Below are 16,803 nucleotides of genomic sequence, written 5' to 3'. Positions count from 1 at the left end.
GGGAGATGATGGGTTTTGTGATCATTGGGCCGCCCACGTTGGGACAAACCCAGCCCATTAATCTTGAAAGAGCCCATGAGAGAGAAATAATCGCCGAGGCAGTTATTTGTGAGGTAGTTATTTGTGAGGCAGATATGTTACGTACATTCTGTCAATTGGAGTATGTTGATTCTAAGAGAAAACAAGAAACTCTCTCACTCAAAAAGAAAAAGGGCTCTCGCTTAACGATCGAACAATCGTACTCTCTCGGTATTGCAATTGGAGCATTTAATCCGTGAAAAACAAGGTACGTCCTTCTTGGTGATGTACTTTAGACGATCGGTGATTCAAGTTTTTTCGACTGGGCACGTTTCCGGATATGTTTTCGGTGTTATTCGATAGTTCGAGTTTCCGTTTTAGAATGTGTCTTTTCGAGATTGTGATTCTCAACACCAGCAAACTTTCAACGGACTCAAGCTTGACCAGACGAAAGCCCGCAAACCTACACTGACCTTCCGAACCCAGCAAGCCTTAGACGATTCTCCAGTGTTGTTCCTCGATTCTGTCGTTGCTGTTAAGCACAACCAAGAGCACTCTTCTGTCGAGTCAAGTACATTGCTGAGGAGTCCTCACTGCGACGCCGACGCCAATGAGCTGCTCGTGATCCATCGCGAGACTAGCTGCTCATGATCCACTGCGAACCACCGTCCGTTGAGTCCCAAGATACACAATCCCGATTTGTTGTCATTTCGAATTTGGAAAGTTATCCGCAAATTCAGTAAGATTATCTTCCAATTTGATTTTTTAAATTTGTTGCCTATTTTGTGAATTTCTGCTATCTTTGGGTTAATTTGTGATATCCGCAAAAATTTAACAATCATCCCAACTTAGGAAACTTTCTTGACTTAACAACGTGCTTGTATGGCAATCCGATCTCTAACTACAAGATACGAAATCCGGCAGCACGGAAAATCTTCCATCATATCCATATACGATCGTTTATTTATCATATTTTCAAATTTAAACGAAAAACCTTCCATCAATATTCATAATCACTTGGATATGATCGTCGGTTTATTCTGTTTCCAAATTTAAATAAATAATATAAGTTTCGTGGATTACGTGGATATGATGGACGTTATCTATGTTTAATTGTTTTTGTTAAAGAAGATACAAAAAAAGATTAGGTAGAATTTAAATTGATTGTTTATGTTTAGAGTTTATTTAGATTGTGTTCTTTAGATAGAATAGGATAGATTAGATTTACTTTTGAATTCATTCTGGAAGGATATGATAATTTCCAACTTAAATTAGGATTTAGAATGGTTTATCTCCTAGTCTAACTTAGATATTATTCTAATTTTGATAGTTTATTTAGGGTAATTTTAATTACGAATTTCCATGAAAAAATACCAAAAACAATAGGATAATTTGTTTTCCATAGTTTTAAATTGCATGTTTAGATAATAGACATTTTTAATTACGATTTTTAATAAAAAATACAAAAATACATCTTGCATCATATAGTCTTAGGGTAATGAAATTGCACGTCATTTAGAAATTACATGTTGGGGCATTTAATGAGGAATATTTTGTATGTCATTACATATATGTTAGTTTTCATATAATCAAGTGAAAACCAAAAAATATATTGAGTGGAATTGTATGTTAATTAAAAATTATATTAGGGTTGATGATGTGATTGCAGATGCTTACGTTGCTTCGAGGTAAGTATATCCTCCCTATCTTGCAATTTATATTTCGCTTTGATTATTGAGTTTTAAATAATGATTGCATACTCGCAAAATCACATTACATGTTAGGAGATAATAAAAAATTGATTCAAGTTGCCTGCTCAAATATTTTCATGAAAAAGGTACCAAAATGGCGTTAAAGTAATCTAGCGTAATCAAGTTCCCGTATTCATAATCTCTAGCTTATAGGAGTAAAGTAATTCTCCCAATACTTAACTTGGATTTTCAATTGATCCACTGTAAACTAATTAATAACGACTCTCGATTGAAAATAATTTACATGTTAAGAACTTGAACCATAAGTCACGAATTGGTAAGGGCTTGGGAGAGTTCAAGTTAAGTCTAAGCTTAATAGTCCATTAGCCGAGCTGCTAGGTAGTGCACCTTGAGGTAAGGTCACAAGCCTAGGCTTGATAAAAAATACAAAAATACATCATATGCATATCATATAGTCTTAGGGTCATGAAATTGCATGTCATTTATAAATTGCATGTTGGTGCATTTAATTAGGAATTGCATGTCATATTTTGTATGTAATCACATATTGGAAAGGTCGTGACCTTATCTTAGTGGTGCACCATCATTGAGTTTGGCTAATGGATTATTAAGCCTAGACTTAATTCGGCCTCTCCCAAGTCCTTAACAATTCACGACTTATGGTTCAAGATGTTATTATGCAAATCATTTTCAATCGGGAGTTGCTACTAATTAGATTACGGTGGGTTGATTAGAAACTTAAGTAAAGTGTCGGGAGAATTACTTTACTCCCACAAACTAAAGATTATGAGTGCATGGACTTGATTACGCTAGATTACTCTAACGCCCTTTTGATACATTTTATTTTTCATGAAATTATTTGACCATGCAGCTTAAATCGATTTTATTACTTCCTAATATTTGGAGTGATCATGTGAGTGCGTAATCATTATTTAACACTCAATAATAAAAGCTATAAATAAGTTGCACGATGGAGAGAATTTACTTACCTCAAAGCAAAGTAAGCATCTGCCATGTTAATTAGAAAATCACATCATCAACCCTAATATAATTTCTAATTAAGAAGCAATTTCACTCAATGTATTTTTGGTTTTCTCTTGATTATATGAAAACCAACCTATATGTAATGACGTGCAAAATATGACATGCAATTCTTAATTAAATGCCATAACATGTAATTTCTAAATGATGTACAATTTCATGATCCTTAGATTATATAACATGCATATGATGTATTTATTTGTATTTTTTTAATTAAAATTCGTAATTAAAATTGCCTATTATCTAAACATGTAATTTTAAACTATGGAAAGAATATTAACCTATTCTAGGGTATTGTTTTTGTTATTTTCTTATTAAAATTCGGAATAAATAAATAACCTAAAATAAACATGCAATCTATCCTAGAAAGATAATTTAACTTATTGTAAGATGATCTCTTTTTTGGTATTTTTCATGGAAATTTGTAATTAAAAATTGCCCTAAATAAACTATCAAGATTAATATAGCATCTAAGTTAAACTGGGAAATAAATTATTCTAAATCCTGATTTATATTTGAAATTATCTTATCTTTCTAGAATATATTCAAAAGTGAACCTAATCTATCCTATTCTATCGAAAGAAAGCAATCCAGATAAATTCTAAGCATGTAAGTTATCTATAACAATCGATTTGAAATCTACCTAATCCTTTTTATTTTTATTTTCTTTAGCAAAATGAATTAGACATAGATAAACACCCATCATATAACATCCACGCAATCCACAAAATTTATCTTATTTGTTTAAATTTGGAAACAGAATAAACCAGTGATCATATCCAAGTGGATATGAATATTGATGGAATGATTTCATTTAAATTTGGAAACATGATAAATCAACGATCGTATTCAAGTGATTATGTATAAGATGAATGATTTTTCATGCTACCGGGTATCGTTTCTCATAATTAGAGATCAGATTGTTGTCAAAGCACATTGTTAAGTTAGGAAAGTTCCCTAGCTTGGGGGATATTCAAATTTTTGTGTATGTGCATTACTTACCCAAAGATAGCAGAAATCAACAAAATAGGCAACGAATTTAAAAGATCAAATTGGAAAATACCTAATTTGCGGATAACTTTCCATATTTGAAACGATAGGGATTGGATTGGAATTGCGATGGCAGATCACGGTTCGACCGGTGGTGCTTGGCTAGCAGGATGGTGGGCTCAGTCGCACAGGGATGGTATAGTTGCTCGTCTGAACTTGCTGGGGTTGGGGGGGTATTCAACGAGCTTGGTCGATGTTGAGTAGAGGTGGTAAATGGGTCAAGAACCCATATATTAACCCATATCTAATGATTGTGGGTTATAAGTGGGTTGGGTTTAGTTTTAAAAATAGACTTAAATGAGTTATTAATGGGTTGCTTATTAACTTAATAGGTCTTAAATGGGTATTAAATGGGTCAAAAATGGGTTACCCAATAAGTTTAAGTGAAATTTTCAATTTTTTTTAATTTTCTGATTTTTATAATTTTTATATTCTTTTTGTTTTCTTTTTTTCTTTTCCTTTTTCCTTTTCTTTTTCTCTTTTTCTTTTCCTTTTCTTTTTTTTTCCTTTTTCTTCTTCCCTCGCTGGTGGCCGGCCGTCGGCCATAGGAGAGGGACGAGCTCGCCAGAGGGGTAAGAAGAAAAAAGAAAAAAAAAGAAAAGGAAAAAAGAAAAGAAAAAAAAGAAAAGAAAAAGAAAAATAATTAAAATATGATTTTTTAAATAAAAATAAAAAATATTAAAATATTAAAATGAATGCATAGAGGAAAATATGATTTTTCATACCAAACGATGGAAAATATTTTCTAGTTCATTTCCATGTTTTAGCCAAATATTGAAAAATATTGTCATTTTCCTGAAAATTTTTTGCAGAAATGTTATATTTTCCGCTAAATAAATGGAGCCTCAATTTTTTAAAAAAGATTTGTATTGCATGAAGATGTTTTAGCAACACAATTTTTTAAAAATAATTATCAGAAATAAGCTTTCCTAGATTTAGTTAAATGGGTCGAGCATGGGTTGGGTATGAGTCAAGATTTTAGCCTTGCGATAAATGGGTCATACACGGGTTAGATGGGTCAAGTTGGGTCGGACCATTTATGATATGACCCAGACCTAACCCGACCCGCTCGTTTAATAGGTCTAGTGTTGAGTTAGCTGACTTCACGGCACATTGGGCTTGTAAGGGTAGCAGCAAGGCATTGCAACAAAACATCAGCAGCTTTCTGGGTCACGGACAGGAGGCGCGGCAGCTTCTCGCGGTGGGCTCGTCGAGGCATCAGCAAGGCATTGCGACGTTGGGGAAGCAGAATAGCAGCATCGTGAAGGGGCTCGGCTTTGACAGGATGTGCGCGGCTCGATGGCTCAGATCAGGACAGCAGGTCATCTCGCTGGGTAGTGGGGCTCGGACTGGACAGCAGCTCGGCACGTCGGGGCTCGACGGAACTCGCAGGGGGAGCGCTCTTTGGTGACTCAGGAAAGCAGAGCATGTCAGGGACCTCGTCATCGCGGTGGTTTGCGGCTTGGACAACAGCAGCTCGCCTGGTCAGCAACCGTTGGGGCAACCGGGCAAGCACAATTCATCGAGGTAGCAGACATGACGGGTAGGCAAGGCAGTAGCAACATGAGGGTGTCATAGGCGCGGCCAAGGGGATGGGGGGAGGGATATTGTGGCCCTCAAGGTTGGCCGTGATCTCTCCCTCTCTCTTTTCTCTCTTCCTCAAGTGTATCGCTTGTGTATTCTCTGAATAATATGATCGCTCCCCCCGCAGGAATGAGATACAACTATGTTTATAGGGTAAGAACAACATTGGTGCCAAAACTCGTGTACGGAGGCCACTTTGGTGCCAAAATTTCCATTTGGATCACTTTAGTGCCAAATCGGAGGAAAAATGATCATTTTGGTGCCAACGGCGAGAGATTCCGGCCAAAAAAATAGGTGGCATTTATATTAAAGAAAAATAAGTTGACGTGGCAAATATTTTAAATCGCAGTCCACGTGGAATGGCATAAACAACGTCGCTTTATTTTCCTACGTGGAATGCGTTTAAAAAACGACGTCGCTGAAGAAGGGGGACTAAAATTAGGGCTCAGATCTTGAGTTCTCCCTCGCTCGACGTAGCTCCCTCGATCGCCTTCCGTCGCTCGCCCACCGTCGCTCACCCGCCGTCGCTCGACCGTCATCCACTGCCGTCGGTTTGCCGTCGTCGTAGCTACGCCATTGTTTGCTGGCCCACCGTCGCTCAGCCGCTTCACTCAGGTTTGTCATGTTCTCGTCGTGGGTCAATTGGGTGGAGAATTTAAGGTTCCGACAGGCAAATTGGAGCACGGAGGGCAAAATGAGGGCTCGGCTTGGACTGCTTTTATGGGGAGGGAAAAATGGTGGGGACCTCACTTTTGTTTAATCACTTTTGTGGAGAGGGCAAAATTGTGGGGACCGAATGTGACTGAATTGAAAAATAGGGTGTGGAGGGGAAAATGAGGGCTCGGCGCAGAGGGAAACTGGTTGGAGTGCTGGGGACAGTGGTGGGGACCCGACTTTATTTAGTTAGTTAGTGTTTCTGTAGGGATCGAATTGAAAAATGGGTGTTGGGGACATTACGTTGTTTAATCAATTGAATAAATCGACTTCCTTTTTTTCTTTCGATAATTGTTTAATCAATTAAATGTAAAGTTGTTGATGATTCTGCTATGTGGTCCCAATGAATGACTTTTTATTTTTATTCTTTGGGTGCAGCATTGAAATGGAGGGGAATCATGTAGGCGTCATTGTTTGCTATGGTGGAGGGTTTGTTATTGGCCTTGACGACTGGGAATATTGTGGTGGGAACGAAGGTACTATTTACGTCAATGTTGGGAAGACATCATATATTGATTTTGTGAGGGATTTGTTGTATTTTTTTCGATGCAAAGTGCAACAATTGCACTATTGTGTTCCTGGGAAGGAATTGAAGGATGGTTTGAAATTTTTTAGTGACGATAATGGTATTAAGGATATCATTTACCATTATCTTCACGGCGATGAAGCTAAGGTCTATGTTGAATATTATAGTGATGATGAGGCTGATGAGGATGATGGAAATGATAGTAATCAGGTTGGGGATGAGTCTATGTTAGATGGAGGGCAACATGAGAGTCAAGTGAGGGAGGAGAGGGAGAAAGATTTTGATAGAAATGTGAGTGAAGTCTCAGTTGAAGCTGTCGCTGATGAAGACTTAGTTGGATTAGAATGGGAAGTTGCTCAATATAGTGTGTCAGAAGATGAAGCTTTGCCAATTGTCAATTTCCTAAGTGATGAAGACGATGATGAACTCCAACAATCAAGACAAAAACAAAGGGAATTTTTCAGAAAAAACTCCCAGCTTTAAGAGAAAGACTTGAGCTAGATGGAGTTCCAACTGGAGGTAATGGAAGTGAAGATACAGCAAGTTGCGGCAATGAAACTGCTGGTTCGGAGAATGATAATGAAGAACCTGTTCGTCGAAGGAAAAGTAAGTACCCTTGCTATGATCCAAATGTCGATAAACCTGTTTTGTGTGTCGGCATGAAATTTGATAATGCAAAACAATTAGAAGAAGCTATTGTGGAGAGTTCTATTGTTGAACATACGAGCGTAGAATTTGTTAGAAATACGAAGGAATTTGTGAGAGCTAAGTGCTCACACCCCAATTGTCGTTGGAAGCTGTACGGCGCTATGAGTAGGAAGGGGTCATTTCAGATTAGGTCCTTCCAGGAGGAATATACTTGTTCAATTCATTTTGATAACGAAAGGGTAACAAGTGTGTGGTTGGCGAAACATTTTTTTAATACAATCAAAGCAATGCCCGAGATCAAATGCCCTCAGTTGAAGCAGTTAGTGAAGGAGGAGGTAGGAGTTAATGTGTCAAGGAATCAGTGCAAGAGAGCTAAGCAGAGGGTGATGCAAATTTTGATGCGTCGGTACAAAGAAGAATATGCGCATGTATGGGATTATGCCCGCGAATGCGTGGTTCAAAACCCATTTAGTAGGGTATATGCTGAGGTTGTAGAGAGGTCACTGCCTAATTTGTGGGTCTAGGTTTGATAGATTTTATGTTTGTTTTGATGCATGCAAACGAGGCTTTTTGGCTGGTTGTAGAAGAGTTGTAGGATTGGATGGATGTTTTCTTAAGGGTATATGCAAGGGGGAGTTGTTGGCTGCTGTGGGGAGAGATGCCAACAATCAAATGTTTTCGATAGCTTGGGCAGTTGTCAAGATTGAGAACAAGGATACTTGGTCCTGGTTCCTCAAGAATTTAATGGTTGACCTTGACATAAATGATGGGAGAGGAGGGGCATTCATGAGCGACCAACAGAAGGTAATACCATTGTCAATTAATTCCCTTTTAATATTAATTACTTGAGTATTTTCTGACTTGTATTTGTTGATTTGAATTTTTGTAGGGACTTGTTCCTACATTGGCTGAGTTGATGCCATATGCTGAGCATAAAATGTGCGCGAGGCACATATATGCAAATTGGGCAAAGATCTACAAAGGAGATATGCTGCAGAAGCAGTTTTGGCAGATAGCGAAGAGTACCAACATGGCTGACTTCAGATTAGCCAAACAGGGATTGTTGCAGCTGACAAAGGAAGGCTTTGATGCACTATTCTAGACAGAAGCTAAGCACTGGTGTCGGACCTTCTTCAGCGAAGAATTTAAATGTGATATAATTGACAACAACCTTAGTGAAGCTTTCAATGGCAGAATTTTAAAGGCCAGGTGCAAGCCAATCATCAGCATGCTTGATGATATTCGTGTTATGGTCATGACCAGACTGCACATGCAAAGAGATGAGGCTACCAAGTGGAGCAGAGAATGCGGTCCTAGAATTGTAAAGAAATTGGATGCGAACGTTGCTGCTAGTAGGTTCTGCCATCCGGTTTGGAATGGAGAAAATGGATACGAGATCGTTCACAATAATGATAAGTATGTGGTCAACCTAGATAGAAGAAAGTGTTCATGCCGAGCTTGGGAACTAAGTGGAATTCCTTGTCCCCATGCTATTTGTGCCATTTTGATGAAGCAAGAAAGGCCAGAGGATTACCTACATGATTGGTACAAAAAAAGCTTATACCTTAATTCGTACCAATTCATGATGCAGCCCATCCGAAGTAGCAAATTTTGGGAGCCAACAAATCATGAAGGCCCTCTACCTTTGCCACTAAAGAAGCAAACAGGAAGGCCAAAGAAAAATCGAAGAATACAGGAGGGAGAGGCATCAAGTCAGAGGATGAGTAAGACCGGGGTGAAGATAAAATGCTCCTATTGCCACAAGGAAGGGCACAATAAGAAAGGTTGTCAGTTGAAAAGGCAACGCGAACAAGAAGTTGTTGCAAGAGCTGATCGTGGGTCAAGAACAACACCTACTGAAGAGGTTGCTCTTGGGCCTACTGAAGGGCCAACAAAAGGCCCTGTTGTAGGCCCAAGTGCAGGGACAAGTACAGGCAGGACAGCAACAACAACAACAACAACTGAGTCCACTATCGAACAAACGAGGAAAAAATATCCAGTAAGCTATACATTGTTGTGTTTGTCTTTTATGGGCTGAGTTTAATTTTGTTATGTGTTTCTCAGGTGAGAAGACGACCAACTGCACAAGTTGCACAAGGACAGGGAGCCCCACAGGTTGCTCCCCCACAAGTTGCTCAAAGTGATGCACCACAGCGAACAAGAGGGGTTCTTGGAAAAAGAATAAGGCAATATGGTTATGGGATTTACACAGATGAACGTACTGGAATGACTATTTTCAATGTAAGATTTGTAGGACTCATGTATTTAATTTATGGTATTTCAATTCATTTGATTAACAATATAATTATGTTCTTGTAGCCTAGAAGAAGTTCGGAGGTGCTTATCTCTCAAGGTGGGCCAACTCAAGAGTCAATGGCGCAGCCAAAGAAGAGCACAAAGAAGAAGAAGACAGCGAGTATAGCTTCAAAACAGCCACCAACAAATAAAGTTGCACCAGTTCCATCTCAACCAATAGAACCAGTACTAGTTCCTTCTCAATCGACTGATCATGGGACCAATGTTCCTACGGAGAGGTCCCGACACATGACACGTGCTACAAAAAAAATTGTTGATGCTAAGAAGAATGTGACAAAAATGCCAGTTAATGAACCTACGCGTCTAGTTCGAAAGAGTGCCCAAATTATGAATCAATTCAAAAGTGCAAAAGGAAAAGGAGCCGGGGGTGTTGTGCATATTGACTAATGGGAGGATGCTAGACATGGTATCTTCACTGATGGGGATTGCTGCCATTGTTGTTATGTGTTCGCTTTGACATATTAGGTGGGAGGGGATCGTTGATTGATTGGGGGCTGATGTTTTTTATGGAAATGTTTATTTTTGTAAAGAACCAAGCAATGTCAATGGCAACAATGTTTTTGTTATTTTCTTGTCTTGCACCTTGTTATGAGGCTGATGTTGTTTTTGGAAGTTGTTGGTTGATTATTGTTGTTGGTTGAAGTTGTGGGTGCTGGATGTACGTGCTGGTTGAAGTTGTGGGTGCTGCATCTTCCTGCACTAGCAAATACAAGTACTGGTGTAAGAACAAGATGCACTAGCATAGCACTAGTGCAATTGTGGCTGTTGGTGCATCCTGTTGCACCAACACAGCTCTCGGTGCAACTCTGGGTGCTGGTGTGTCTTCTTCCACCAACACTTGTATGAGGTGGTGCAAGAACAAGATGCACCAGCAACTCAACTGGTGCAACAACATGCACCACGATTGGTGCAAGCCAATGGAAACATAGTTGAAACTGACTTGTTCTTTTTTTTAAACTCCTGCAACACGAGTGATCACTTTTTCATCGCGATTGACACTAAAATGATCACTTTCAGAAAAACTTGGCACTGAAACGATCACTATTTACAACTTATGGCACTGAAATAGTTACTTGTGAATTGTCGCCACCCCTTAATTTCTTCATGGTTTGCAGTAATGGTTGCAGCAAACCATTACATCTGATGCAAAAACCAAGCAAACCAATATATACAATACAGAACCAAGCAAAAAAAATTTGAAGTGCTCACAACCAATGAATTCCAACTCTAACCTTCCATTTCCACCATAGATTGGAACAAAACCTTTTGTTCCATACAATTTGCAGCAAACCAGTAACACACTTTACTAACAAATGACCCAATACAAGTAAATATTCCACATCTTCGATTATGGTAGACAAACAAACTTCTTCTCATTACTCACTTCAAATTTGAATATACTACACAAGAGAACAACAACACAATCAATGCTCGATAAAAGTTTCTTTCAATTTTCAGCCTTGAAACTTCCCTCTTCAAATGGTCGATTAAAGATGTTAAACCCTTCATTTGAGCTTGCATTAAGTCGACATCATCTAACTCGTCCATTAATGTAGGTGGAGGTTGATGTCGTCCTTCAAGTAGATGTAAGATCACTTCTGTGGCTCGACCGGAGAATTTGGCATCAAACCCATTTGAAATATTTGCACTTTGAGCCTTCTCTATACCTGCCGCATCCATGGAATCTTCTCCCGGGATTTAACTGAGTCCAAGATGTTCTTCTCGGACTCGGTAACCCACAAAAACAGTAACACTCACCATCTAATTCGCTTTTTTTAATCGAATGTGAGCCGCTGCTGAAGCTTCCGCCCTCCATCTGCAAGCGCGAGCTGTCGCCCTCTATCTGCAAGCGCGAGCTGATAATTGGGGATTTAAGGTTCTGCTTTTCGCGGGTTAGGTATCCCGAATGTGAGCCGTTGCTGAGCTTCCGCCCTCCATCTTTCAATTTGGGGATTAGGGTTCTTATTTTGGGGAGAAGAAGCTAAATAAAACGGCGCCGTGTAGATATGGTGAATAAAACGGCGTCGTTTTATTCTTTGCACGCTGACTGTACTCTCCGGCGAGCCACGTCGGCTTCAAATACTAATAAAAAATTGCCACGTCAGATTTCCGACCAATCAAATCGGAGTTGGCACTTAAAAGATCGTTTTTCAAATTTTTTGGCACTAAAGTGATCCAAATGGAAGTTTTGGCATCAAAGTGGCCTCCGTACACAAGTTTTGGCACCAATGTTGTTTTTCCCCCTATGTTTATATATTGCATAACCCTAAACGGGCTTAGATTAAGCCCTAATCTGGGCTCTATTAATGTCAAGGCTTTTTCTAATTGATTTTTCAGTAAGGTTGAATTAAGCTCGAATTAGGCCAAACGAGGCCCCTTTCTCTTGTGTAATTCGGCCAATATTCCCCTCGTGTTGGCTGAATTTTGCTTGATGTGTGGGCCAGGTCCGCGTGACTGATTTGAGTCTGTTCACCAACGCCGGTCCGATGCATAATGCAATTAAACTATATAATCTTAAACTATATACTATGCAATTTAACTCTAATATTTTTGTTTAGGAGTTGAAAATTAATCCTTAATTTTCTATATGATTAATTATTAAATAATTAGTCAAAATTTTAGGTGACAACAATTCGGACTGATCAAGTAGAGAAATTTTTCGAGATGATGGGTGGGCACAAAGAGCAAGTTAAGCTTCTCTTTACAAGCTTAAAACAGTTAATACTGTATGGTAGGATACGCACCAAAACAACGGGCAACGCAAAGTATGTGTAATCAAATGGAGATTTCTTCTCATACGCAGTATTTATTTCATTAACTTAAAAGGTATGTGTGAGCGCATAGGAAAGACGGTAATCCTTCTTTGAGTTCGTCATATTTTCCTCCATCCCTAATTGGAAGAAATTCCTTATAAATTGTGGACATCACTCACATTTATGTTTAGTTAAATTTGCATATCAATCATGTCCATACTTTGTAACTCGCCAGATCAATGTTAAATGACACCAAAGATGGGCATAGTGATACAACATCCGTTTATTCTCGGTTTGCAACAGTTACAATTCAAAACGTTTAAATGATGATGACATACTCAATTTGTATACTCCTAATTGTCATCGAGTATATCTATTGATAACTTTAGTTGAATTGTATCCTTCTTAGGAGCAGCCTTTCGAACCAAAACCTAGCTTTCCTCCGGCAACATCATACACAACTTCAAACGTTTTCTGCTGCACATTACCGTAAACGCCCAGATCACTATCATCACCATTCGCTGCAAACGCGAGGCAAACTTGAGAGGCCTTTGCGACGTATAATATCCCGTTGGGGCCCAAATTGACGTTGACTCCCCCGGCAAAAGAGAATGTTATTGTTGGGACCGTGACCGTGCTCTCGTTGCTGAAGTCGTAGCAAGTATCGAGAATAGAAAGTGCTGGCGCCATCGTGTAATTCGCCATCGCTTTCCTGAATGCGCTTCTCAAGGCACAATAAGCTGTCGGAGGCAATCGGGTAATGACAGTTCCCGAGTCGATGATGGCGCCTCCGCTTGAAAAAACTGTCGATGGTATTGATAGACGATTCCCTCCGACACTGATTCCTACGATACTTATTCCATAGTATTGCGAGCTTTGCGGGACCGTTGATAACGGCGTGAAGCTGACCGAGCTTGATGCTTTGCCGTCTTTGCCGAAAGTCAAGTGTCCGGTGGAACTAGTGGAAGAGGGCAAGCAGTAAGAGAAATACTTGCCATATTTGGCCTCGGTTTGTTCCACGATGGAGATCTTGTCATCCGAGAGTCCAATCAACCCTGCGGCTCTGCCAAAGAGGCCTTGGTTGTCCTCGCCACAGCCGAATTCGAAATTGTGGATCACCTCCGTTGGTGATATTGTCAACTTCTCGGTTGCAAAGAAGCCGACTGAAGATGATTGGTCGCCGTACTGGATGCCATAGAGACAGGTCGATCCGGAGCATCCTGAAGTAACTACAGATCCAAGAGCAAAACACATTACTTGCATTAGTTCTAGTTATTCTTGTGATGATTTCTAACTTAAAGAAACCGAGATTCCTCATCTATGCTTGAAGAACATTCTAGTAAGACATCATAAATGTTAAGTATCTCAAATGTGGTTGACTATTACCGATGGAACCAAGTTGTGAGCATGATGTCGAGGAGCACGAGATATTAGCATAGGATGACGATTGAGACGGGTCAAAGATCGGGTTGGACTGATTGTAGCAATATTTCACGCACGGCTGGCACTGGGTCCACGTGAGAGGACTGCCGGTGTCGAAAATGAGAGTGAGGTTCTTTTTTGGCGTGCCGAGGCCGATTGTAACTATGTAATTGCCGGTGCCCAAGGTGATGCCAGACTTTGCCGGAAGACTGGTCGCTGTCGAAGCTTTTAGGCCGTCGCTGCCGTTGGAGGATCGGGACTGAATCCACTTGACCCTTGACTCATCTTGAAGCAGGGTTTTAGTGTGATTTAAAGGATTGTGGCCTTGAACAAGCTGAGAGCATGGGCCGTGCTTGTGATATACTTCCAAGGTCGACTTTCGTTTGCTAGCTAAAAGCATGTCATGTGAGAGCAAGAGATTATGTGAGCAAGCTAATAATGTATTGGCAAAAAAAAAGATTCTTCTATTTTTCCAGTCAACAAAGACTTGGGTTTAGCGTGGTCAACTCTTAAAATCATGGTTTGACCGTGGAATAAAAAGTTAAGACCTCCATTCTCACTCCTCCCATTCCTTTTTTTTTTAAAATTATTTTCTCATTTTCTAACCATAGTATTTCCATTGGATCAAAAGACTTAGCTTATTGAACGGGACAAATCAATATGGTCAACAACAATTGTACGACCAAGTCCCCCCACTAAATGCAACTTGAACTATTCGGCGCGTGCTACTATGATAGAGATGGATAGTCCCCCCATTCGGCGCGTGCTACTATGATAGAGATGGATAGTCCCCCCACTAAATGCAACTTGAACTATTCGGCGCCTGCTACTATGATAGAGATGGATCGCCTGCCTATATGCCTTCTTCTCTAATCACCCTCTTTCCTCCTCATTTCCTCATTAATGTAATTATAATTATATGGAAAACATGAAGAAGAATCCATGGTAACTCACAGGAGAGAGGCAAGAGTTCCTATGACTAAGCGAAGAGCAGTAGACTTTCTCTCCGAACTACGATTCGGGTTCAGGTTCGGTCATTCACGGCGCCGAATTCGATCAATCTCGTTCATGTTCGAGTTCGTTCATGATCCGAGAAAATCACTTTTCCACTGGACATAAGTACGCTACATATCCATATGTAAACCGATTTATCAAACGATAGAGAATACCGTGGTAATAGACTACTACACATGGCGATTTTCCATTTTACATGTTGAGAGAGAGAGAGAGAGCTTTGGTAGTGGAAGGTGAGCAAGAAGGAGAAGGCAATAGAGAGCTAACTGATACAGTGTGGCTTGCAATCTTCCCTTCTACTCCATAGGTATAACCTTGGTGCATGCAACTTGAACTATTCGGCGCCTGCTACTATGATAGAGATGGATCGCCTGCCTATATGCCTTCTTCTCTAATCACCCTCTTTCCTCCTCATTTCCTCATTAATGTAATTATAATTATATGGAAAACATGAAGAAGAATCCATGGTAACTCACAGGTGAGAGGCAAGAGTTCCTATGACTAAGCGAAGAGCAGTATACTTTCTCTCCGAACTACGATTCGGGTTCGGGTTCGGTCATTCACGGCGCCGAATTCGATCAATCTCGTTCATGTTCGAGTTCGTTCATGATCTGAGAAAATCACTTTTCCACTGGACATAAGTACGCTACATATCCATATGTAAACCGATTTATCGAATGATAGAGAATACCGTGGTAATAGACTACTACACATGGCGATTTTCCATTTTACATGTTGAGAGAGAGAGAGAGAGAGAGAGAGAGAGAGAGAGAGAGAGAGAGAGAGAGAGAGAGAGAGAGAGAGAGAGAGAGACCTTTGGCAGTGGAAGGTGAGCAAGAAGGAGAAGGCAATAGAGAGCTAACTGATACAGTGTGGCTTGCAATCTTCCCTTCTACTCCATAAGTATAACCTTGGTGCATGAAGCAGATCATGAGGACGTGGAGGGAGAGTAAGAGGAGAGTCCTCTTAGACGCACAGAAGAATGAGCCCTCCATCAATCTGAAAGAGAGAGGAAGAGAAAATTGAAGTGCTTTTCCAAATTTTTGCCAATATGCTCTCTTGTTTAGCCTTTTTATATAGGGCTTCTCGGGCGGCAACCATGCACAGGATTATAAGGCCATACACGTCATCCTTCCTTAGATTAATTACTTTTATTCCGTCAATTCGGTTATGTTTTGTTTAATTCTAACTAGTGATTGAAGGGACGAGCCACCATCCTCCACTCAACTTTGCTTTTGTTAATACACAACGACTATTGAGTAGGGGTGATCAGTTACAGGGTGGGTAGGGTCCAGACCTGGAACCTGGAACCTACCCTGTTATAACCGGTTCTCATTTTTTGGAACCTGGAACCTACCCTGTTTTCCCTAGACCCTGTTTTGGAACCTACCCTGTTTTTCCGATCCGGTTTCAGGGTCTACCCAGTAACCTGTTTTTTTTTTCTTTTCCTGGTTACAGAAATTCGAAGCAAAATAAACAATCCACAAAGAGGTCCCAAAGTAGATCACATTTGTCCTCCAGCATCAAATCGATAGTGTTAAAGATAAGGTAAAAGCATAAGACGCTCTAAGGTTCACAAGCGCACAAAATTTGGCAGTAAGCCACTTCAGTGATGCAATATAAGCATCAGTGCCAATAATTATTCCACCCTCTCAACAAAAATAACCATTCAGAAAAATTATATACACCAATCAACCACCATGGGCATGGTATAACCAAGCTCAAAATTTCGAAAAACTATCAAAAGATATAATAATGATGTCATCAGAACAGCAAAGTCCTCACCATGAGCAATTGCACTAGTGGACTGCATGGGCTCCTCACTTCCATCAGCATCCTGACAAAGTAAAAAAAGAGAAGATCCCGCTCGCTGAGATTGACATGTGCTAAGAACTCTACAGCTATATGGACATCCACATTAACCATAACATAATCTGTTTCATATAACAATTCCATCCAAGCTTAAAGTCTGAATTTATTAATGATGACCAGTATCAAGTTTGAA

The 16,803-nt window shown here is 39.9% G+C and overlaps 1 protein-coding gene across 1 annotated transcript; it reads right to left on the bottom strand.

Annotated features, from left to right (window-relative positions):
* Positions 1–12,623: 12,623 nt before the first annotated feature.
* On the bottom strand, positions 12,624–15,825 carry LOC130137154 (aspartyl protease family protein At5g10770-like). Its single transcript, XM_056307917.1, has 3 exons — positions 15,613–15,825; positions 13,749–14,174; positions 12,624–13,591 (listed from the first exon to the last, which is right to left on the bottom strand). The coding sequence occupies exons 1-3, from the start codon at positions 15,791–15,793 to the stop codon at positions 12,768–12,770; spliced, it is 1,431 nt and encodes a 476-aa protein (XP_056163892.1). The 5' UTR covers positions 15,794–15,825; the 3' UTR covers positions 12,624–12,767.
* Between the last annotated feature and the right edge of the window lie 978 nt (positions 15,826–16,803).

The sequence above is a fragment of the Syzygium oleosum genome, unplaced genomic scaffold, assembly GCF_021117445.2.
Source record: "Syzygium oleosum isolate NSW1041296 unplaced genomic scaffold, Sole_v2.1 Sole_v2.62, whole genome shotgun sequence".
Classification (NCBI taxonomy): Eukaryota; Viridiplantae; Streptophyta; class Magnoliopsida; order Myrtales; family Myrtaceae; genus Syzygium; species Syzygium oleosum.
The sequence above is the reverse complement of the archived record's forward strand: the minus strand, read 5'-3'. Positions and strand labels throughout refer to the sequence as shown.

Excerpts from the sequence above, each read along its gene's own strand:
- LOC130137154 (XM_056307917.1), bottom strand. The coding sequence starts at position 15,793 with ATGGAGGGCTCATTCTTCTGTGCGTCTAAGAGGACTCTCCTCTTACTC. Across the intron at positions 14,175-15,612 it reads CTCACCTTCCACTGCCAAAG|CTAGCAAACGAAAGTCGACC; the intron begins GTCTCTCTCTCT and ends ACATGCTTTTAG. Across the intron at positions 13,592-13,748 it reads CTCACAACTTGGTTCCATCG|TTACTTCAGGATGCTCCGGA; the intron begins GTAATAGTCAAC and ends TTGGATCTGTAG.